This window comes from Gorilla gorilla, chromosome 4 (assembly GCF_029281585.2).
Source record: "Gorilla gorilla gorilla isolate KB3781 chromosome 4, NHGRI_mGorGor1-v2.1_pri, whole genome shotgun sequence".
NCBI classification, from domain to species: Eukaryota; Metazoa; Chordata; class Mammalia; order Primates; family Hominidae; genus Gorilla; species Gorilla gorilla.
Window position 1 is genome coordinate 45,676,393 of NC_073228.2, and position 23,718 is coordinate 45,700,110.

The 23,718-nt window shown below is 44.1% G+C and overlaps 1 protein-coding gene across 4 annotated transcripts in view; it reads left to right on the plus strand.

The window, feature by feature from the left end:
* The first annotated feature begins 10,404 nt into the window (after nt 1–10,404).
* Nucleotides 10,405–23,718, plus strand: part of LOC101135882 (ADP-ribosylation factor-like protein 17) — a 52,166-nt gene continuing 38,852 nt past the window's right edge. For 3 of the 4 annotated variants that reach the window (XM_063705794.1, XM_031011090.3, XM_063705793.1), the window contains exons 1-3: nt 10,419–10,541; nt 13,813–13,977; nt 19,281–19,391. In XM_063705794.1, coding sequence (XP_063561864.1) covers nt 13,830–13,977; nt 19,281–19,391 — 259 coding nt within the window. In that variant the 5' untranslated portion in view covers nt 10,419–10,541; nt 13,813–13,829. Of the gene's footprint in view, nt 10,542–13,812; nt 13,978–19,280; nt 19,392–23,718 lie in introns of all 4 variants that reach the window. The other variant, XM_063705792.1, reaches the window with a different exon arrangement.

Sequence of the window (23,718 nt, forward strand, 5' to 3'; positions counted from 1 at the left end):
TTTTATTAAATATTTGTCTTTATTTAATAAAGGCAACTTGCATCTTCGACCAACCTTTTCATTCCCCAGTGTTGTTTCATTTTAGACGATATATATGGTAGAATCTGAATAAAATATGCCCTAAATTGAGCCTTGTTGAACCTCGATGTTTCCACCATACCATTTCTCCACTGGAATCTCAGAATGTCTAACTGCAAGCACCCTGAGAGGAGAAAGATTCTGCCGAATGGATTCCCTGATACTTTTATTTACCCCACTATCATATCTCTCTTCATATTTGCACAAGACAATAGGGAATGATAGGATTTGTTCGCTTTCATTTCTCACAATTAGAATAAATCGGGGTTTTTTTCCCAACATGAGGAAAGAAGGGAAATAACTAGAAGAGCTGAGCATGCATAGTGATTTAAATTTGAGAACTAATAAAATCAGACAGTGACCTGAAGATGAACTAGGGACAGAAGAAAAAATTCATGCCAGCCAGGCGTGGTGGCTCATGCCTGTAATCCAAGCACTTTGGGCGGATCACCTAAGGTCAGGAGTTCCAGACCGGCCTGGCCAATATAGTGAAACCCCGTCTCTACTAAAAATACAAAAATTAGCCGGGCGCGGTGGCGGGCGCCTGTGATCTCAGCTACTCAGGAGGCTGAGGTGGGAGAATCGCTTGAACCCCGGAGGCAGAGGTTGAAGTGAGTTGAGATTGCGAGGCTGGGCAACAGAGCGAGACTCCGTCTAAAAAAAAAACAAAAAACAAAAAAAAAATTCACGCCTATTTCATTAAGTCTCACACTGAACCTGAGGACCAGGGTGCTTGGTTGACCAAATCAGATGTTAGCTAAATCATGGGTGGGTCGGAGAGGTTATCAGGAAAGATAGGAAACTAGTTGAGTTCTGACATACTAACGTGCAGAAGCTACTAACTTACAAAAACAAATATTAGAATGGCTTGGGGAGTCCAAAGGGTTAGGTTCTTTTCTTTGTCCCTGTCTACCCATCACCTGTGTACCTTCATCTCTCTGAGCCCAGTTTCCTTATTTGTTTTTGTTTGTTTGTTTTTGAGATGCAGTCTTACTCTGTCACCCAGGCTGGAGCACAGTGGCATGATCTCGGCTCACTGCAACCTCCACCTCCCGGGTTCTAGCGCTTCTCCTGTCTCAGCCTCCCAAGTCGCTGGTATTACAGGTGCCTGCCACCACACCCAGCTAATTTTTGTATTTTTAGTAGAGACAGGGTTTTGCCATGTTGTCCAGGCTGGTCTCGAACTCTTGACCTCAGGTGATCCACTGGCCTTGTCCTCCCAAAGTGCTGGGATTACAGAAGTGAGCCACCACGCCTGGCCTAGTTTCCTTATTTGTACAGTGAGAGGTATAATTAAATAAGCTTAACAGTTGTATCCTTTTTTTTTTTTTTTTTTGACACCTTGACTTTGAACCTAGAATCAAAGAGATTTTGTCCAAATAATTACCAGATCCAGGAGATGACATTGGTTCTCAGTCCAATAATCTGACATTATTTTCAAGGTTGGAAAATAATGCAAACATGTTTCTCCCTATCACTGGTTAGTTTGTCTTGTTTTACTAGATAAGCTAGATTGCAAGTACAAATGTCTTCAATTTCTCCAACAAGGAGGAATATTTATCATCTTGGAAGGATATGCCTGCTGGAAAGTTTCCAGTGTATCAGCTAACGTGCATATCTACCCATTATAAGAGGCCCTCTGTGCCCTCTCAAAGCCCTCTGTGCCTTCTCACAAGTAGTAAAAATTAAATAGAATCATTTGCACAGCCCTGCAGGGCCTGCCAAATAAATTGCAAGCAAAGATAGCTCTTGTCCTTAAGGTCCTTAGCATCCAGCAGGAGAGGAAGGATCCTGAGACAGTGCTTCAGATACTCCACCTGTCTCGGCAACCTGTTTGTGCCTTGCTCTGACATTCAAGGTCATCTTAGAAATAGAGGGGTGCTGATTCTGCATCACCCTCTGAGTAATCCTTGCAGTGATAGTCGATAAGCAATAAATGTTTTTGCTGCCCCAAATTCACTCTGCCCTTTTCTGGTAACAGCTCCTCCGGTTCATGCAGCCTTGGAAGGATTGTCAGACCAGGTACCCTGGCTCCCCCTGGCCCAGGAGTGAGTACAGAACCCAAGTTCAATCAGTCAGATGCTCTGTCTCTCCTAAGTAACTGCAATCTTGAATACCCTGAAGAATAAAGACAGAAATAGCTAGAGCTCATTTACTGCAATGATGACACCCTGAAGAGACCATTTGCTAGTTCTCTAGATCTCTAGAGTTTACCTGCTTTCTGTCATCTGAAAAATCTGATTGTCCCCCTTTGTCTTGATTTCTGTTAGTCACTTTCTCTTCCTAGAAAAATACCTCCCTCAGCTCTTCATCGATCCCTGAAATTCTTTTAATATGCTTTCCTTTCACAGTGAGAAAGTTAGTAAGACGGCTAACAGAATGATTAATTTAAATCCTAAAGTGTAATGACTAACATCATTTTTTAAGGAAGGAAGGGCTTTGAGTGGGGGGTAGGAGGTGAGTCTAGGGATAGGGTCAGAGAGGAAAGGTACCTGAAAGGTGGGGAAAGAAGATGAAGACATGATAAAATGGAAATAGCAGGACCCAGAATGAAGAAGAGTGGGGCATAAGGGCAGGGGCAGGGTTTGACCAAGGTCAGTTCTTGCTGAACACAGCCCTTGTGATCCAGTGTGATGGTTAATTCTGTGTCAACTTGGCTTGGCCATGTTGCCCAGATACTTGATCAAATATTATTCTGGATGTTTCTGTGAGGGTGTTTTTGGATGAGATTTACATTTAAATCTGTAGACTTTGAGTAAAGAAGGTTGCCCTCCATAATGTAGGTGGGCCTCATCCCATCACTTGAAAGCCTGAATAGACAAAAGGCCAAACTCATCCAGAACAAGAAGGAATTCTCTAGCAGGTTACCTGTGGACTAGAACTGTAACTCTTCCCTGGGCCTCCTGCATGCCAGCTTCTCCCATCAGATTTTGGGCTCCCAAAGTCTCCACAATCACACGAGTCAATTCCTTAAACGAAATTTCCTCCTATGTATATACACATTCTGTTAGTTCTATTTCTCTGGAGAACCCTGATGAATATAGTCAGTTTCCTGTCAGTTACAGGGATGTGATTCCTGGTTTTTACAAAGTGATCCTTAGCATCACCTGTTGCTCCCTGATAGGTAACCAACATCTATAGGTGGAGGCCTGATTCAAAGACTTGAAAACAGTGCACAGATAGAATTTTATGTTCAAATTATGTCCCATTAAACATCACTTAAAATGTGCTCCATTGGAATGGGGCTGACTAACATTTTGGTTATATAGACATTTGTTTGTAATGGTTGTGGTAACAGAATTTAACTGGGGGAAAAATAAATATCTTCTGTGATTTGTGGAGTGAGGGCAATATAAAACATAGAAGTGAACAGATTCACCGTAATCCACTTTATTTAACAAAGCAATCTGACTATTTGGTGTTTTCATATTAACCAAAGGAAAACTACCTTTAGTCTGTGGAAACTGTAGGGTTAAACAAGTGGCACTGGGGACAGAGTTTTTAGTCACTGCAGGGCTGTTTCAAAGGTCTTCCAGCGGGATTGTATGTAGGTGTTTCAGGGAACAGTCCTGTTCAGTGAATTCACTACTGTATTGTAATTGTCAGAAGGCGTCCTGCAGTGTGTGTGTGTGTGTGTGTGTGTGTGTGTGTGTGTGAGACAGAGAGAGACAAAGAGAGAGATGAAGACCTGCACTTCCCCTCTTGCAGAAGATGTCACTGTGAAGCACACAAAGGTGGTCTTCAGAGCCCCTTTTATTCCCTTCCCGCTGCACCCCCTCCTCTCTTTCCCAAGTTCTTTCAGTATTAGTAACCTAACGTATTACTCTTCCCAGGAGTATTGGCAATTTAGGAAAATACTGACAGGACAGCAGTGCCTAACCTAAGAAAACAAACCTCAAAAGGCAACACTTCAGAGACTGTGACACTGTATGGGGAGCCATCTGTGTATAGAAAGCCTTCTCTTGCCCCTCCAATCATAACTCACAGGTCAGCCACACATACCATGCAAGCCTAGGCTTTCTGGGAGCCCCGTGAACACTTAATTTTAGAGCCCCGTCACAGCCAGTTTTAGGATGATGGAGTTGCCATCTGTTTGTTTTCTGTCAGAGAAACCTGTTTTCTAAAATGATGAATAAAGCTAGAGAACGGAGCAAAATGGAGAAAGGACATGGAATTTTTAAATGAAAGGAAGACCAGCTGATGCAATGCAGTATTCTAGCTGCAGTCAGTTGCGGGGCGGGGTGGGGGGTGTTTGTTTTAAATGAATATGTCTTTTCTCTTTGCAGGATCAAGGACAAACACCTATAGTCACAAAAAACAATTCATTCTGGAAAGCCTGAGTGGGCAGGAGAGATGATAGAATCCTCCGTGGAAAGGAAGGACTGTTGCTATGGAAACCAGATGATCCTTCAGTGGGGGCCCCAGTGCACTTGCCAGGCTGCCTAACCCTGTGTATTAACATCATGGGGCTGGAAGGCTGCCTGCATCTCTTTGAAAAGAGATTTTTCAGATATTGGTGTGATGAGACTTTATGCATCTTGAGAAAAGTAAATCAGCATCTCCTGGGAGGGGCTAAGTTGCCTAGAACCTTAAAACACTAGAGGCCCACACACCACAGCCGACTGGGGTGACTATATTGGCTACTCTTGACATTTCTCAGGAGGGCATCCAAGAAGGTGTGTCTTAAGGATTCTCTCTCTCTCTCTTTTTTTTTTTTTCGAGATGGAGTCTTGCTCTGTTGCCCAGGCTGGAGTGCAGTGGAACGATCTCAGCTCACTGCAACCTCTGCCTCCCAGGTTCAAGCGATTCTCCTGCCTCAGCCTCTCAAGTAGTTGAGATTACAGGCATGCACCACCATACCTGGCTAGTTTTTTTATTTTTAATGTTTATTTTTTGGTAGAGACAGGGTTTCACCATGATGGCCAGACAGCTCTCGAACTCCTGACCTCAAGAGATCCACCCGCCTTGGCCTCCCAAAGTGCTGGGATTACAAGCGTGAATCATTGTGCCTGGCCAAGGATTCTCTTAAGGGCAGGTTTATGGAGGGCTGTTTCTGAGGTAAGGAACACAGCTTTCCAAGAGAGGAAGAAGACATCACTTGAGCAGAGGTTTGATTAGAAGAATAAGTTTAGTGGCACTTGTGGGAAGGTGGTCTGGGTATTCTGTGTGACACTTAAACTCTAACTACCATACCAATACCACTATTACTACAACTATCCCTAATTACACTATTAACTAATTTTAAAGTCTAAGCCAGAGATGAGGAGCTTTCTCCAAATAGGTTTCTCAGAGTGAAATTCTCTTTCTACTTCTCCCAAGAGCACTTTGTCCTTTCCATGCTTTACAAATAACATTATATTGATAAGATGTGTTTTCTATTAAGGAAAAAATAACTCTATTAAATCAATATCATCACAAGCAATTCATGCTTATTGAGTCGTTGCAGTTCGAGATTTATAGACTTCCCCTGAGCAGCCACTGTGATTTCAATTAAACCTCCCTCTTAATTGTCAGAGTTTTAATTTTTAAAAAATAAGTTGAGTTTTCCATTTTAAAATCAGTACACTATTTTCCCTCGATCACTTAAAAACAATCACAGTCCTACCTCCTGAATATATTCACTAGTAAGTTCGGCCTATTTTTAGCCTCTTCCCCTATACATTCCTCATGCATATCATTATAAAATTCTCCCTCTTTTTCTCTCTCTATATGAATGTATTTTGTTTGTTTGTTTTTTGAGACAGAGTCTCACTTTGTCTCCTAGGCTGGAGTGCAGTGGCACTATCTTGGCTCACTGCAACCTCTGCCTTCCAGGCTCAAGCATTCCTCTCATCTCAGTCTTCTGAGTAGCTGGGGCTACAGGTGCACACCACCATGACCAGCTAATTTTTGTATTTTGTATTTTTTGTAGAGATTGGGTCTCACCATGTTGACCAGGCTGGTCTTGAACTCCTTGGCTCAAGCAATCTACCCAACTCAGCCTTCCAAAGTGCTAGGATTACAGGTGTGAGCCACTGCACCCGGCCATACGTATTAAATATATATATTTTATATATATATATATATAAAACATATACGTATATGTGTATGTATTCATGTGATTATAATTGTTTAGCAATTGAATGCCATGTGGGCAGGAACTTTGTTTATTCAGAGGCTTGTGAAAGGAAAATAAAAACTTGGGACCCCAATTCATTCTGCCAAAAGAAAAAAAATTAAGCTGAAAGCTGAGTCATGCAAGAAGTTGCCTTTCCTTTCATTCCTAAGCAGGACTGACTGCAGCTAACTACTCTATGTCCACCTTATCTTATGGTAAGCACGAGAGTAATACATAATTGACTATTCCCCTACTTGCTCCTTGTCTCTTGCAACATGTGAATTCAGTAATGTGACCATACTCTCCTTCTTTCCCTTCCAGCCTGCTTTTCCATTTTAAATATTAAATCCTTGCCGGGCACCGTGGCTCACGCCTGTAATCCCAGCACTTTGGGAGGCCGAGGCAGGTGGATCATAAGGTCAGGAGTTCGAGACGAGCCTGGCCAACATGGTGAAACCCCGTCTCTACTAAAAACAACAAAAATTAGCCGGGCATGGTGGTGTGTGCCTGTAATCCCAGCTACTGGGGCGGCTGAGCCAGGAGAATGGCTTGAACCCAGGAGGCGGAGGTTGCAGTGAGCCGAGATTGTGCCACTGCTCTCCAGCCTGGGTGACAGAGCAAGACTCTGTCTCAAAAATAAAAAAATAAATATAAATAAATAAATAAATAAATAAATAAATAAATAAAATATTAAATCCTTCTGGCCGGGCGCGGTGACTCACACCTGTAATCTCAGCACTTTGGGAGGCTGAGGTGGGCGGATCACCTGAGGTCAGGAGTTGGAGACCAACCTAGCTAACATGGTGAAACCCCGTCTCTACTAAAAACACAAAAATTAGCCAGAAGTGGTGGCACGCGCCTGTTAATCCCAGCTACTTGGGAGGCTGAGGCATGAGAATCACTTGAACCTGGGAGGTGGAGGTTGCAGCAAGCCAAGATTGTACCACTGCACTCCACCCTGGGCAATAGAGTGAGACTCTGTCTCAAAAACAAACAAACAAACAAAACTAAATCCCTCAAAATCACCTTTGGAAAAAGGCACAGGCCTGTCTCCCAGGTGAGCATCCTTAATTTTGGCAAAATAAACTTGTAAATTGATTGAGACATGTCTCAGATACATTTTGGTTTACAGACTCAGTGCAGATATTGGGAAAATAATGAATATTCTTAGGCTATGAGGGATGGAAGGATAAATTCTCATAATTATCAGCTCCAGCATTCCTTCTGTAGGAACAAACAATGGTAAGTAAAAATCTCACCTTCGTTATTTCACCTTTTTTTTAGGTTATGATGACTCCATTCAAACAACCTTCATAGTTCCTGGCAAAACAACTTTCTATCTTTCCCTTGGAAGTCAGTAGGACATGAATATATCATTTCTAATAGATGAAATAAAAATACTAGTAAACATTTGGAAAAATAGCAAGTCATCAAAGAAATGAAAATTAAACTAGCATGAGTTTTTTGTTGTTGTTGTTGTTTTTTGAGACAGAGTCTCACTCTGTCACCCAGGCTCTGCACCCAGTGCAGTGGCTTGATCTCGGCTCACTGCAACCTCCGCCTCCCGGGTTCAAGCAATTCTCCTGCCTCAGCCTCCCAAGTAGCTGGGATTACAGGAATGCACCACCATGCCCAGCTAATTTTTGTATTTTTAGTAGAGACGGGGTTTCACCATGTTGGCCATGATGGTCTTGATCTAACCTCATGATCCGCCCGCCTCGGCCTCCCAAAGTGCTGGGATTACAGGTGTGAGCCACTGCACCCGGTTATGTATAATTTTTATAGTCAGAAAAAACATACTTTAATTTTTAAGGAGTCATATGTATTTATATTAACCCTCATACATATAAGCACTGTAATTAGAAGAGTAAGTAGTACTGTAATTTAATAGTTTTGTTTGCTCAATGCACAGTGAGTCAGCATACAGAGACACCTGGCTGCAGCAAAGAAAGAGTTTAATAATCATAGGGCATCTGAATGAGGAGATGGGAAGAAGCCTCAAATCCACCTCCCTGAGAGGTTTGGGGGGCAGGGTTTTTAAGTCCTCTGGACAGGGGCTGCAGTGTGGGGATCGATGATTGGTCAAGAGGTGAAGGGCGAAGTCATGAGACAGGGAGACCAAGAAACCTCATTCTTGTGCTGAGTGGGTTCCTTGGTGGGGGACGTCAGAATTCAGGATCTGAAAAACAACCCGTTCTTGGGCAAAACGATCTTATGAGTCTAGCGTCAGAAATTCTTACTCATGGTAAGAACCATGGAGAAACAGGTAGCAGGTGGTCTAGCACGTGGAGTGATGTTCAGTGAGTTAGCAGCTGCAGGGAAGTGGGTCAAAGTACACTTGTGCACCCTGGATAACAGCTAACTATATATAACGCTGCCTAAAGCCTGGCTTGTAACTCTCCTTAATCCTGTGAGGGCAGTTTCCATTCTGTATTTGCTTAAAAAGATTAAGGTGGCCAGGCGCGGTGGCTCATGCCTGTAATCCCAGCACTTTGCGAGGCTGAGGTGGGTGGATCACTTGAAGCCAGGAGTTCAAGACCAGCCTGGCCAACATGGTGAAACCCCGTTTCTACTAAAAATACAAAAATTAGGCAGGCGCAGTGGCACATGCCTGTAATGCCAGCTACTTGTGAGGCTGAGGCAGGAGGATCACTTGAACCTGGGAAGCAGAGGTTGCAGCGAGCCGAGATCGCACCACTGCACTCCAGCCTGGGCGACAGAGTGAGACCCTGTCTCAAAAAAAAAAAAAAAAAAAAGGAAAAAGAAAGAAAAAGATTAAGGTGTGGGAGTGGGACAGACCCAGGCTACTTAATATTTTTCTGTAAAACAGCAGGGATAATAGTTTCTTTTCTTTCTTTTTTTTTGAGACAGGGTCTTGCTTTATCGTCTAGGCTGGAGTGCAGTGGCACGATGTTGGCTCACTGCAACCTCTGCCTCTCAGGTTCAGGCAATTCTCCTGTCTCAGCCTCCCAAGTAGCTGGGATTACAGGCGTGTGCCACCACGCCCGGCTAATTTTATATTTTTAGTAGAGATGGGGTTTCTCCATGTTGGTCAGGCTGGTCTCGAACTCCCAACCTCAGGTGATCTGCTCGCCTCGGCCTCCCAATGTGCTGGAATTACAGGTGTGAGCCACCACGTCTGGCCAGGGATAATAGTTTGTAATTCACTGGGCGTTACGGTCCTGCAGGTAACATTGTTTTTCTTATTTATTTATTTATTTAGTCAATTCTAGCAGTATCTTCTAACTTTTTTTGTTCGTGTTTTTTGAGACAGGGTCTCGCTTTGTCGCCCAGGCTGGAGTGCAGTGGCGTGATCACGGCTCTCTGCAGCCTCTACCTCCTGGGCTCAAGTGATCCTCCTGCCTCAGCCTCCCGAGTAGCTGGGACTACAGCCGCTACCATGCCTGGCTAATTTTAAATTTGTTTTTTTTGCAGAGATGGGGTTTTGCCGTGTTGCTCAGGCTGGTCTCGAACTCCTAGCTCAAAGCCTTGGCCTTCCAGGCGTGAGCTACCGCGCCGGGCCTGCTAAAGTTCTTGATATAGTTTCTGGCACATAGTATATGTTTAATAGATGTTTGTTATTCTGATGATTTCAGTTATGTACCATTTACAGGCGTTTGTAACCTTTTTAGCTAACAAGTTGGGCATTTAGGGAACTGACTATAGAAAGCATTTCTCGGAAACGAGGACTGGTTCTGCGACGTCTTAACGAGGTGCGGGTGGCCAGTATTTTCCCCAACTTGAAAATCTGTGTAGAGGTGGGAGGGCAGTCTAGCCTCAGGCGGAATAGGAAAACTTCCTTATGCCTAATTTCAGTGTCAGTGTGTGGTATTTCCTACGCGGAACACCGCCCCAAACTAATGTCTACGTTTAACTCAACCGCGGTAAATTTCCTTCCATGGCACTATTAACTTGGCCCGGCCCACATGTCCCCTCCCGGTTGGTGTGAACGCTCCGAGGTTAGCTCAAACCTCGGCGATTTTCCCAGCTGATTGGCCGTGCAAATAGACAATCCTTTTGCTTTTCTGATTGGTCGCACATGGCATCGGGGGTGGGGGACGTGGGCGTGTCTCGCCAGAATTCGTTTAACTGTGATTTGAAGATGAACATGGTATTGCCAGAGCTTCATGGCGTCGCCTACGGCGCTCCCTCCCTCCCAGGCCCTTACTCTTCTTTGCATTGGCCAGATATGTCGTCACTCACAAAACTTCGAGCTCATTGGTGCAAAAGCTCCAGGAGGCGGTGGGTGATTGGTTGGTTGCTGTTCCTGCCCCCACGCCTGTCGTGGTTTAGCTGAACTGAGCCGAAATCCTAAAGGCCGCGGAGTCGGCGGTGATGTAGGTAGCGGTACCTTGAGTGGCAACAGGTGAGTCTCCGGCTGCAGGGACGGGGCGGCAGCACTCAAGACCTGGCTGGATCTCCACTTCGTCTGCGGGCCAGAAACTGGAGGGCGGCGGTGGCTTTCGGAAAGGGATTGGGCTCCGCTGTTCCTTCTTCGCCCTCTCTAGGGCCGGAGCAGCGAGGAACCGAAAGAGGCTTCATAGGTTCCACGCAGGGCCCTCTCTTTGCTCTTCCAGGGGCGCACAAGTTGAGAAGGAGCGGCCTGGCAGCCGGGGCAAAAAAGGGGCGTCCTTCCCCGGAAGCCGGGCGTGCCTGGCTGCCGCGCACGCTCACCTGGGCCACCACGCTCGTTCGCGCCCTTGACGTCGTGCCGACGTTTCTCCCTAATGCACTTTTGGCGCTTGGGGCTGGGAGACTGAGCGTGCCAAAAAGGCCCTGTAGTCGGAGCCATCTTACCTCAGAGGGGTCTCCAGCGGCGCAGGGGTGTCAGGACCACGGGCGCCTGGGGCACATGAGTAGCAATAAGAGGAAAGAGAAGGGAGAGGGAGGTCAAGGTGGTGTGTCTGTGCGGTTGGCAGGGGGAATTGGGACTAGCTGCCTCAAGGGGCATCTGAGCGGGAAGTACCTTCCCTCCCCCAGCGTGTTCCTGAAAAGTCTCCTCATCTGTGAGATTTGTTTTTCGAAACAAAGAAAAGGAATCTCTAGTTTTGTCGCCCGGCAAGATTTTGAGTGCTGCAATGCACTGGACTTTTATAGACCTATAATGGACTTTCTTTGAATGATTAAAACATTTATCATTCTTTGGTCACTTACGCCACATTTGTGAACAGGATAAATTCTGTGCTCGCTTTCTCTCATCCTAGAAAGGAATGTTGTGTACTTGGGCGTAATCCATGATATTAAGCTACTGCTGGCCACTGTTGAATTTCAGCGGTGAGGCCTGTGGGATTTGGTTACCTCCGCTCTGTGGTTACCAGAGTCCGAATGAATGGGAGATTGGCTATCCTCCTTGTGTCTTCCTCCTCTCCTGCCCAGGAGTAAAGCTTTCTTTGGTTAGCAATTTAAAAAGAAAATAAATCACAGTCTCTGGAACAAGGATGTATGTCTTTTTCTTTTTGAATTTTTTTTTGTTTTATTATTTTTAAAAATAGAGGCAGGGTCTCGCTATGTTGCCCAGGCTGGTCTTGTACTCCTGGCCTTAAGCAATCCTCCTTTGTCTTCTGTTATCTCAGTAAGCAAAAACTAAAGTGACCCTCTTGCCTCAGCCTCCCAAAGTGCTGGAATTACAGGGGTAAGCCACCCTGCCTGGTCTGAAGATCTTTACAGACTTCCAAGAGCTTAGTTAGAGGTGTAGACCCGGCACTGCTTGTAAGTCTTTACTTAGAATGTCAAGCTCACATTTCAAGTAGGCTGATCTCAAAGAGACTGTAAATTTCTGTAAGTTAGTCTGACTTTACTATTGACTTACTTTATATAACCTACCATGATTTCTACTGAAAAATAAAATATTGAACATTTATGCTGTTAGAAGTCAATATAGTGATTACGTTTTATGGAGTAATGACTGGGAGGAGGCACAAGGAGAATTGGTCTGATAATCATTTTTTTTTTTTTTTTTTTTTTTTGAGATGGAGTCTCACTCTGTTGCCCTGGGCTGGAGTTCAGTGGCCCAATCTTGGCTCACTTCAACCTCCACCTCCCAGGTTCAAGTGATTCTTGTGCCTTGGCCTTCTGAGTAGCTGGGACTGCAGGTGTGTGCCACTACACCTAGCTAATTTTTGTATTTTTAGTAGAGACGGGGTTTCACCATTTTGGCCAGGCTGGTCTCGAACTCTTGACCTCAGGTGATCCGCCCACCTTGGTCTCCCAAAGTGTTGGGATTACAGGCATGAGCCACTGTGCCCAGCCTGATAAATCATCTTTTCTTGATTTGGTTACATAGGTGTGTTTGGCTCATGAAAATGTATTGAACTTTACAGTTATCGTGTATGTTTATATCTGTATGTAAATTATACTTTAAATAAAAAGTTCTAAGAACTGGTTGAGAGTAAGGTGATAGTTACAGCAATAGAACACTGGATACTGGCTGGGCCTGGTAGCTCACGCCTGTAATCCCAGCACTTTGGGAGGCTGAGGTGGGAAGATCACTTGAGCCCAGGGGTTCGAGATTAGCCTGGGAAATATAGTGAGACCTCATTTCCACAAAAAATACAAAAATTAGCTGAGCGAGGTGGCGTATGCCTGTGGTCGCAGCTGCTCCAGAGGCTGAGGTGGGAGGATTGCTTGAGATGGGGAGGTTGAGGTTGCAGTGAGCCATGATTGCGCCACTGCACTCCAGCCTGGGTGACAGAGCGAGACCCTGTCTCAAAACAAAACAAAAAACTCAAACGAAAACTGGATGCTGTGGTGCCTCCTCAGCTCTGCCAAGTTATCTCTCTTGGCAGTGAAGCTTCCCAACGCTGAATTTCTTTGCCTCTGAAATTTCTTAGGTTATTTCCAAGGTGTCTGCTAGCCATAAGGAACCACTACGTTTCCAAGGGATATTGTTGTTTAACCTGTCTTAAAGACTTTGTTTTATATTGCATAAAATAAACAGCTTCTCTGTTTCATAAATTCTCATTTCAGTAGAGTTTAGAATGAGGTATAGTTGTATTTGTTGTATCATTGCTTCTGTACTTCTGTTTTTTTAAAAAAATTAATTAATTAATTAATTAATTTTTTGAGACAGTCTTGCTCTGTTGCCCAGACTAGAGTGCAGTGGCGTGGTCCTGGCTTACTGCAACCTCTGCCTCCCCAGGTTCAAGCGATTCCTATGCCTTAGCATCCTGAGTAGCTGGTACTACAGGCGTGCACCACCGTGCCCAGCTAATTTTTGTGTTTTTAGTAGAGACGGGGTTTCACCATGTTGGCCAGGCTGGTCTTGAACCCATGACCTCAGGTGATCCACCCACCTTGGCCTCCCAAAGTGCTGGGATTACAGGCGTGAGCTACCGTGCCTGGCCTTGTACTTCTATACTAAATGACTAAAGGCTGCCACTGTCATAGCAGTGCTGAGGCTATGTTGCGTATCCCACTTGGATGCTGCAGTGGAAAATAGAATTTTCTGGTAAGGCATGGAAAGGTTTAGTTGAGTTTCCCTTTGAAGACAAGACTCACTACTCATTGGCCAAAGTGTACCTAAAATTGTTGAATTTTTCCTGGGAGCCATTTCTAATTGACACTTGTATTTTCTGCGTGTTGCTTCTATATCTCTGCAGAGAACAATTATTTGGCTTGCTTTTCTTATCATGTTACAGAATTCGATTAAATTACAATGGGAAACATTTTTGAAAAGCTCTTTAAAAGTCTACTTGGGAAAAAAGAGATGCGGATTCTTATATTGAGTTTGGATACAGCTGGAAAAACCACCATCTTGTATAAATTGAAGCTGGGGGAGACTGTGGCTGCTGTCCCTACAGTAGGTAAGTTAATGAAAGACCTGTGGCAATTCCAGTTTACAATTTAGTATGTTATATATATTTTTTAGGTTCTGTTTCACCAGAGAAATATGTTTTATTTTTACATGCTTCTTATGTTATTGAATAATTCTTTTTAAAAATCTTGTCTACTCCATGAGCATACATTTTTAGAGGCCAAAAACCAGGTTATATTATATATCCTTTTCTTTTTTTTTGACTCTGTCACCCAGGCTGGAGTGCAGTGGTACATCTCTGCTCACTGCAGTCTCAACTTCCTGGGCTCAAGTGATCCTTCCATCTCCCTCCTGAGTAGCTGGAACTACAGGCGTGCACCAGCATGCCCAGCTAATTTTTGTATTTTTAGTAGAGACGGGGTTTTGCCATGTTGCCTAGGCTGGTCTTGAACTCCTGGGCTCAAGCGATCCTCCCGCCATGGTTTCCCAAAGTGCTGGGATTACAGGCATGAGCCTCCGCACCTGGCCAGGTTATGTATCCTTTTCTAGTGGCTTGCACATTCTTAGGTTCACAAGGGAGACATGTGAACACATGGAGGCTAAGCAAATTTAACCCCATCTGCTTGGCAAAAAAGAAAAAGATAATGGGCAAAACAGGGAGGGTAGTTCTGCCCCCCATTCCTCGCAGCTAGTGTCCCAGTAGAAGGCTGAGGTGGGAGCTGGGAATCTGCTGGTGCCTCCTCAGTCAGCCTCTGTTCCAGCTGGCCTTCCTTAGTGGCAGCATCTCAGCTCTCTACACCAAGTACGCTCCCAGTGCTTAGAGATGGAGTGTGATTTCTTTTCTTCACTCTGGCTCAAACCAACTGCTTGAGATGATGTCCAGCTAGAGAAATAGACAAGCTGGCTGCGCTGCTCTTACTGTGAACCAGCACTGTGTTTTATGGGCTTGTTAAGAGATTTACAAAGCGAGTTTTGACAGAACTGAATCTTTGCCTTGTGAACTGCCTCTAGATCCAAACTTCTGACTGAGGATACACCCCACAGGTGGCATGTGAACATTACTACTGTTCTGTTCTGAATATTGAATTAGGCACAGGACTCAAATGATCAACTTTCTTTTTTTTTTTTTTTTTTTTGAGATGGAGTCTCGCTCTGTCACCCCAGGCTGAAGTACAGTGGCGCGATCTTGGCTCACTACAACATCCGCCTCCTGGGTTCAGGCGATTCTCATGCCTCAGCCTCCTGAGTAGCTGGAATTACAGACGTTCACCACCATGCAAGCCTAATTTTTGTATTTGTGGTAGAGACAGGGTTTCACCATGTTGGGCAGGCTGGTCTGGAACTCCTGACCTCAAATGATCTGCCCGGCTAAGTGCTGGGATTACAGGCGTGAGCCACCGCACCTGGTCTCCAAATGATCAACTTTCAACTTGGGCAGTAGCTGCAGAGATTGCATCGATTGAGGAGAATGTTCGAGTTATAAGATGGTTGTGTGTAAGGTAGTAATTTGGTTAAATTTTTCAAATGGATAAGCCAGTGCTGCCCAGGAGGCACTTTCTGCAGTGATTAAAATGTTCTGTGTCTGTGCTGTTTAGTGTCGTAGCCAATAGCCATGTGACTGTTCATGTGCTTGAAATGTGGCTAATGCAACTGAGGAACTGAACTTTTTTGTTTTTTGAGATGGAATCTTGCTCTGTCACCCGGGCTGGAGTGCAGTGGCGCGATCTCAGATCACTGCAACATCTGCCTCCTGGGTTCAAGTCATTCTTCTGCCTCAGCATCCTGAGAAGCTGGGATTACAGGTGCACGCCACCACACCCGGCTAATTTTTGTATTATTAGTGGAGACGGAGTTTTACCCTGTTGGCCAGGCTGGTCTCGAACTCCTGACCTCAGGTGATCCGTCCACCTTGGCCCCCCAGAGTGTTGGGATTACAGGCATGAGCCACTGTGTCCAGCCGGGAACTGAACTTTTAATTGTATTTAACTTTAAGTTTATTTTTTATTTATTTTTATTTATTGATTGATTTTTGATTTTAACTTTAAGTTTAAATAGCCACGTTGCCAGGCGCAGTGGCTTATGCCTATAATCCCAGCACTTCGGGAGGTTGAGGTGGGAAGATCACTTGAGACCAGGAGTTCGAGATCAGCCTGGCCAACGTGGTGAAACCCCATATCTACTAAAAATACAAAAATTAGTAGTGGCATGCACCTGTAATCCCAGCTACTCGGGAGGTTAAGGCAGGAGAATCACTTGAGCCCGGGAGGCACAGGTTGCAGTGAGCTGATATTGCACCATTGCACTTCAACCTAGGTTACAGAGCAAGACTGTGTCTCAAAAAATAAATAGGCCGGGCATGGTGGCTCACGCCTGTAATCTCAGCACTTTGGGAGGCTGAGGCAGGCGGGTTACCTGAGGTCAGGAGTTCGAGACCAGCCTGGCCAACATGGTGAAACCCCGTCTCTACTAAAATTGCAAAATGGGCATGGTGGCAGGTGCCTGTAATCCCAGCTACTTGGGAGGCTGAGGCAGCAGAATCACTTGAATCCGGGAGGCGGAGGTTTCAGTGAGCCGAGATCGCACCATACACTCCAGCCTGGGTGACAAGAGCGAGACTCTGTCTCAAAAACAAAACAAAATAAAACAAAAACATAAACAAATAGTCACAAATGGCTAGTGACTATGTATTGGACGGTGCTGGGGTAGACAGTTGTTCAATGTCATTTATTGAATAATTTTTCCATGCTGATTTGAAATGCCTTCTTTGTTACATACTAAATTCTCACTGGTATGTGTGTCTTTTTCTGGGCAACTACCTGTTGCATTTATATTTGAACTCTATTCAAGTGTTACTAGGGCTTGGCATATCCTTAAAAATAATTCATTACTCATTTTCAGAGATTTCCTGGTTATGCTTACTTGTTTATTTCTCCAGGTTAAATTTTAGATAATTTTGCTAAGTTTCCTGCCCCTGCCCCTACCATCATTATAGGATTGGAATGGCATTGTATTTATTTATTTAGCAAGAATTTAGATTGTTGCAATGTAACGAGTGTCTCTCACTAAAATAAGGCATGACTAGAATTGAGGTTTGGAAGGTGAGCAGACCCAGCTTGCTTGGGTCTTGACAGTCATGTTTGGGATTTGGGCGTGGGAAGCCGCTAAGGGGACATCTTTCCTTCTTTTCCTTTCCTTCCTTCCTTCCTTCCTCCCTTCCTCCCTTCCTCCCTCTCTCCCTCCCTCCCTCCCTCCCTTCCTCCCTTTTCTGTCCTTTCCTTCCTCCCCTCCCCTCCCATCTCTGTCTCTCTCTCCCTCTTTTCTTTCTTTTCTTTCTTGGATGTTATTCTGTCATCCAGGCTGGGGTGCGGTGGCGTGATCTCAGCTCACTGCAATGTTTGCTTCCCGAGTTCAAGCAGTTCTCCTGTCTCAGCCTCCCAAGTAGCTGGGACTATAGGCACACGGCACCAATGCCTGGCTAATCTTTGTGTTTTTTTGTAGAGACAGGGTTTCACCATGTTGCCCAGGCTGGTCTCAAACTCCTGAGCTCAAAGCAATCTGCCCACCTCAGCCTCCCAAAGTGCTGGGGTTACAGGTGTGAGCTACTGTGCTCGGCCTATTCTTTCTTTTTTTTTTAATTTTTAATTTTGTTTTTTGGGGCGATTATTCTTTCTTTTTTAAGTTTGAAAATATTCCAATCAAACATAAATGTGTAGAGAAATGACATGACCACACTATGTTTTTAAGCTATTGCTTTGATTAGAAGATGGTGACCGGATGGAGAGAGGGAGAGTGGTTGAGGTAAAATTAGTTATATGGTTTCAGGAATTGAGGCTAGAAATGATGGTCTGTTGGGTTAGGGTGACTATTAGTTGTTGAAGGGGTTGAATTGATAAGGTGTGGTAGTAGGGTTCTAGGGGTGCAAGCATTGGATGTTTCCAGGGCACCTCTCAGGCTATCAGCTTGTGGAACGAAGTCAATGATGGGATAACTAGCAGAGGAGGAGGTTGGGGGTAGGGACCTTAAATTCCATTTTTGACTGATCACCTTGTTTTGGGGCCTTGAAGACATTTGCCAAAGCTGTTAGATTATGAGCCTGAAGCTCAGGAGAGAGGGCTAGGTTGGGGGATATAAATCTCAGAGTTAGTACAGAGATAGGAATGAAGTCGTGGGAGTGAGTGAGATTGCCTAGGGAGGGGTGCAGAAAGAGGAGAGTGGATGGGGCCAGTGAGAGCCAGGGCGACTCCATCATTGCAGGATCAGTTAAACGTGGCTGAGTTCACTAAGGAGACTGAGACAGTACAGCCATAGAGATAGAAGGAAAAGGGAAGCTGGGGAAGGGTGTCAAGGAGGGAGTGAGCAGTAGTGTCAGATAGAAGATCAAATTATGGAAGAACTGAGAAGGCTTGTGTTAGATTTATTGACCTGGTGATCACTGCTGACCTTAGTGAAAACCAGCTACCCAATGGTGGAGCAGAGCTAAGGTGCTGTTGCGTGAGAGGACCAAAGAAAGCTTAGTGGACAGGTTGCTTGACCTCAGGAGTTTTAGACCAATCTGAGCAACATAGTGAGACCCTGTGTCTACAAAAAATTTTTTAAATTTAGCTAGGTATGGTGGCTCATGCTTATAGTTCTAGCTGCTTGGGAGGCTGAGGCAGGAGGATCCCTTGAGCACAGGAGTTTGAGGCTGCAGTGAGCTATGATTGTACCTCTGTGCTCCAGCCTGGCCAACACAGCAAGGCCCTGTCTCTTAAAAAAAAAAAAAAAGCAAATAGAGGGTGAAGATGTGAAGGAAGAGAGTGCGATGAAGATGTGGGGATCAAGGAAAGGTTTGTTTTGTTGTTTTTAAAGATGTAAAAGGCTTAAGCATGCCAAGGTGAACAGATTGGAGATATTCAGATATGGGAGAGAATAGGAATAGTAAAAAGTTCCAGACAGTCTGGGTGGAGTGGATCTGGCTCATAGAGGGAGGGAGTTGGTGGAAGAGAGTTACCTTCTTCTGTTGTTCCAAGAGGGAGGAAGAAAAGCATGGGTAAAGATGTAGACTGGCTTTTACACTGTATGGTGGAAGTGGAAGTCATTCCCATCGGTGGCTTCTCTGCTCTGAAGTACACTGTGATGGTCTCCTGCTGAGAGAAAGGGCAGGTGCGTGGCTAGAGATTGGAGAGTAGAGAAGGTTTGAGACACCTGTCCTGATGAATGGGCGAGGGGGCCAGCACATTCTCTTTGAAGGCTATAGATCTTTGACTAGCAGGCTGCTTTGTAAATTAAAAGTACTATCCGCATGTTGAAATTATTTTGAATTGTTCAACCAGCACAAATCATAATTAAATGTTTTCCCCATGTTTCATTTAGGTTTCTGTGTGGAGACAGTAGAATATAAAAATAACACCTTCGCTGTCTGGGATGTTGGCAGCCACTTCAAAATCAGACCTCTGTGGCAGCATTTTTTCCAGAACACAAAAGGTAAAGATTATTCGGTTTGTAGCCTCGATACTGTTTCTGTGAAATGTCTCTAAAGACGGATGCTTGAAGTGATACCTTCTGGTGCTCTGCTCTATTTACACTGTCAGCCATTTCCTCTCTTAGGGTCTGTTTGTACTTACTGGGGAGGTTTCTTTTGTGAGACAGAGTCTTGCCCTGTTGCCCAGGCTGGAGTGCAGTGGTGTGATCTTGCCTCCCTGCAACCTCCGCCTCCCAGGTTCAAGTGGTTCTTCTGCCTCAGCCTCCCAAGTAGCTGGGGTTACAGGCATGCACCACCACGCCTGGCCAATTTTTGTATTTTTAGTAGAGATGGGGTTTCACCATGTTGGTCAGGCTGGTCTCGAACTTCTGATCTCAGGTGATTCGCTCACCTTGGCCTCCCAAAGTGCTGGGCTTATAGGCGTGAGCCACTGTGCCCAGCCCCCCTGTCTACTTTAAATCACTACTAGATTACTTCTTATGTCTACTAGCATGTAAATGCTATATAGTTAGACTGTATTGTTTATTTGTATTTTTTTTTTTACTGTTGCGTTATTATTTTTATTTATTTACTTATTTATTTATTTTTTGAGACGGAGTTTCACTCTTGTTGCCTGTGGCGCGATCTCGGCTCACCACAACCTCCGCCTCCCGGCTTCAAGTGGTTCTCCTGCCTCAGCCTCCTGAGTAGCTGGGATTACAGGCATGCACCACCACGCCCGGCTAATTTTGTATTTTTAGTAGAGACGGGGTTTCTCCATGTTGGTCAGGCTGGTCTCGAACTCCCGACCTCAGGTGATCCACCCGCCTCGGCCTCCCAAAGTTCTGGGATTATAGGCGTGAGCCACCGTGTCCGGCCTGCGTTATTACTTTTTAATATTTTTGGTTCAAGGTGGGTTGAATCTGTGGATACAGAGGGCTGACTATAGTTTTTACACCCCGATTTTCATGTAAAATATTAACCATATGAAATCTACAGATTTCTCATTTTAGAATTTATTTGGAGTCTGTTTGTTTTGAAGATTCTCCTGCATGTACTTGATAGTAAAGACTTACATATTCGTCAGTCTTTCCAGATGAAATACCCAAGTCGACTGTCCCTTTATATTTTATATCATTGTTTTAGCTGTTACCTTTGGCAATTAACTCTATTTGCAGTTATCTTTTCCAGGCTATAGATTTTAGAATGTTTTTTCTCAAAGTAGTGCATTTATTTTTTTAACTTTTTTAGTGGAAAATCTAAAACAAATACAAAGACAGAGAGGATAACATAACGAACCCCCATGTACCCATCACCAAGCCTCAACAGTTATAAGCGTTTTGCCCATCCCAGACATGATGCCTTTTATTCATATGTCCTTTAGTGTTCATTTCCAACTGATAAGGCATATATATATATATAAAATCTCCATGCTATTATAACATCTCCAAAATTAATAATAATTCTTTAATATCTAGCACCTAGTCCTTATTCTAATTTCTCCAGTTGTATCAAATGTATCCTGGCTGAGTGTGGTGGCTTACACCTGTAATCCCAGCACTTTGGGAAGCCAAGGCTGGTGGATCACCTGAGGTCAGGAGTTGGAGACCAGCCTGGCCAACATGGTGAAACCCTGTCTCTACTAAAAATATGCAAAAAAAATTAGCCAGGCGTGGTGGTGCATGCCTGTAATCCTAGCTACTCGGGAGGCTGAGACAGGAGATTCTCTTGAACCCAGGAGGCGGAGGTTGCAGTGAGCCGAGATTGCGCCATTGCACCCCAGCCTGGGCGACAGGGCGAGACTCCATCTCAAAAAAAAAAAAAAAAAAGACAAAAAAAAAGTATCCTTTCTACATCTTTTCTACATCTGCTTTGTTTGCATCTGGATCAAAGTTCGCACAGTGCATTTTGTTGTTTTGCCTCTTTAGTCTTTTATTCTACAGCAGTTGTTCTTTTTCTATGCCTTTTTTTTTTTTTTGAGACAGGGTCTCGTGCAGTGGCACAATCTTGGCTCACTGTAACCTCTGCCTCCTGGAGTCAAGCGATTGTCTGACTTCAGCCTCCCAGGTAGCTGGGACCACAGGTGCATACCATCACACCTAGCAAATTTTTTTGTACTTTTTATAGAGATGGATTTTCACCATGTTGCCCAATCTGGTCTCAAACTCCTGGGCTCAAGCATCTGCCCACCTTGGCCTCCCAAAGTGCTGAGACCATAGTGTGAGCCACCTCGCCTGGCCTCCCCCACCCTTTTTTTTTTTTTAACTGCTTATTCGACATTCTGGATTTGGCTGATTACTTTAATATGGTGCCATCTAACTTGCTTGGCTATCTGTGGATTTCCTGTGAACTGGTTGTTTATTCTAGAGACTTGATTAGATTTTGGTTCATTTCAGGGGCAAGAATACTTCATAAGTATTCTTCCTATCCTAACACAGAAGTTCGGTTGTCACACTTAGACATTTTAAAAAAAATTTTTATTGTGGCAAAGTATATATAATATAAAATTTACAAGTTTATTCTTAAGTGTACAATTCAGTGGCATTAAGTACATTCACCGTGTTTTACAACCATCACCACTGTCCAGTTCCACAATTTTTTCATCATCCCCAACAGAAACTTTGTATCCATTAGCAATAACTGCCCATTCTCTTCTCCCCCACCCCTCATTAGCTTTTATTCTATCCTCTGTCTATGAATTTGCCTGTTCAGTGGAATTGTATATTAGTCTTTGGAAGTTTAGCTGCCTGGCCTCTTTCACTTAGTACAGTGTTTTCAAGGTTCATCTATGCTGTAGTATGTATCAGAACTTAATTCCTTTTATGGCTGAATGATATTCTATTTTATGGATATACCACATTTTGTTTATCCATTCATCTATCGATGGACTCTTGAGTTGCTTCTGCTTTTTGTCTATTATGAATAGTGTTGCTATGAAGATTCATGTCCAAGTATCTGTTTGAGTCCCTGCTTTGAGTTCTTTTTTTTTTTTTTTTTTTTTTTTTTTGGGACGGAGTCTCCCTCTATTGGCCAGGCTGGAGTGCAGTGGTGCAGTCTCGGCTCACTGCAACCCCGGCCTCCTGGGTTCAAGTGATTCTCCTGCCTTAGCCTCCCGAGTAGCTGGGACTATAGGCATGAGCCACCACGTCCAGCTAGTTTTTTTGTATTTTTAGTAGAGACAGGGTTTCACCATATTGGCCAGGCCAGTCTCGAACTCCTGACCTTGTGGTCCACCCGCCTGGGCCTCCCAAGGTGCTGGGATTACAGGCATGAGCCACTGCACCCGGCCTCATTTTTTTTTTTATTGTGGTAAAATACACATAACTTAAAATTTAGCATCTTAACAATTTGTTTTGTTTTGTTTTGTGGTAGTGATGTTTTTGTAAGATGAGGTCTCTATATGTTACTCAGACTGGTCTCGAACTCATGGGCTCAAGTGGTTCTCCTACCTCAGCCTCCTGCATAACTGGGACTACAGGTGTGCAACACTGCACCCAGCTCTATCTTAAACATTTTTAAGTGTATAGTCAGTCATAATATTCTGCAACCATCACCACCATTCATTTCTATAACTATTTTCATCTTGTAAAACCAAAACTTTGTACCCATAAACTATAACTTCTGTTCTTCCCCCACCCTCTCCTCTTCCTCCCTGGCAGCCACCAGGTTGTCACATTTTTAATGATGCCAAATGGTTTCAGATGGTATCAGCCTAATTCCCCTGAATTAAAATTCTCCATCAACTTTTCACCTAATCGTTTTAGCATCCATTGAAAACTGTTGCCTAGACCCATTATTTTATTAGAAGTCACAAAATGGTGATTTTTTCCCCCTCCTAAATCTTGTTATTCCTCTGCATTTATTAGCTAAAATCCTTCTAAACAAAGAATTCCCTCATCAAATATTTGGTTTCCCTGAAATATAGTTTGTAGAAGAAAGGCTGGAAAAATGCTTTATTCTTTTCCTTCATGGATTTTCAGAAAAACCACTGGATGCCCCACAACTTCCATGGTGACTCTTAGATGTTTGTATCTTCGTGTTTTGATCTGCAGATTATGTATTTTTTTGATACTCAGAGTGTCCATTTATCTTGGACTGGCACTTGACAAATTGGCAAACTCTTGCAGTTTCTTAACTGTAATAAAACTAGAACACATGGGTTTGAACCACAGCTCTGTGGTGAAACCTTGAGAGAGTCAGGTAATCTCGTCTGTCTCAATTTCCTCATCTTAAAATGGAGATAATACTTACTGCCTGCATCATTGGGCTTAAATTACTTATGTAAAATGCTTCATTTTGTGGCTGGATGACAGTAGGCACTCAAAAGCCCAAATTGTTTGAGGTTTCACT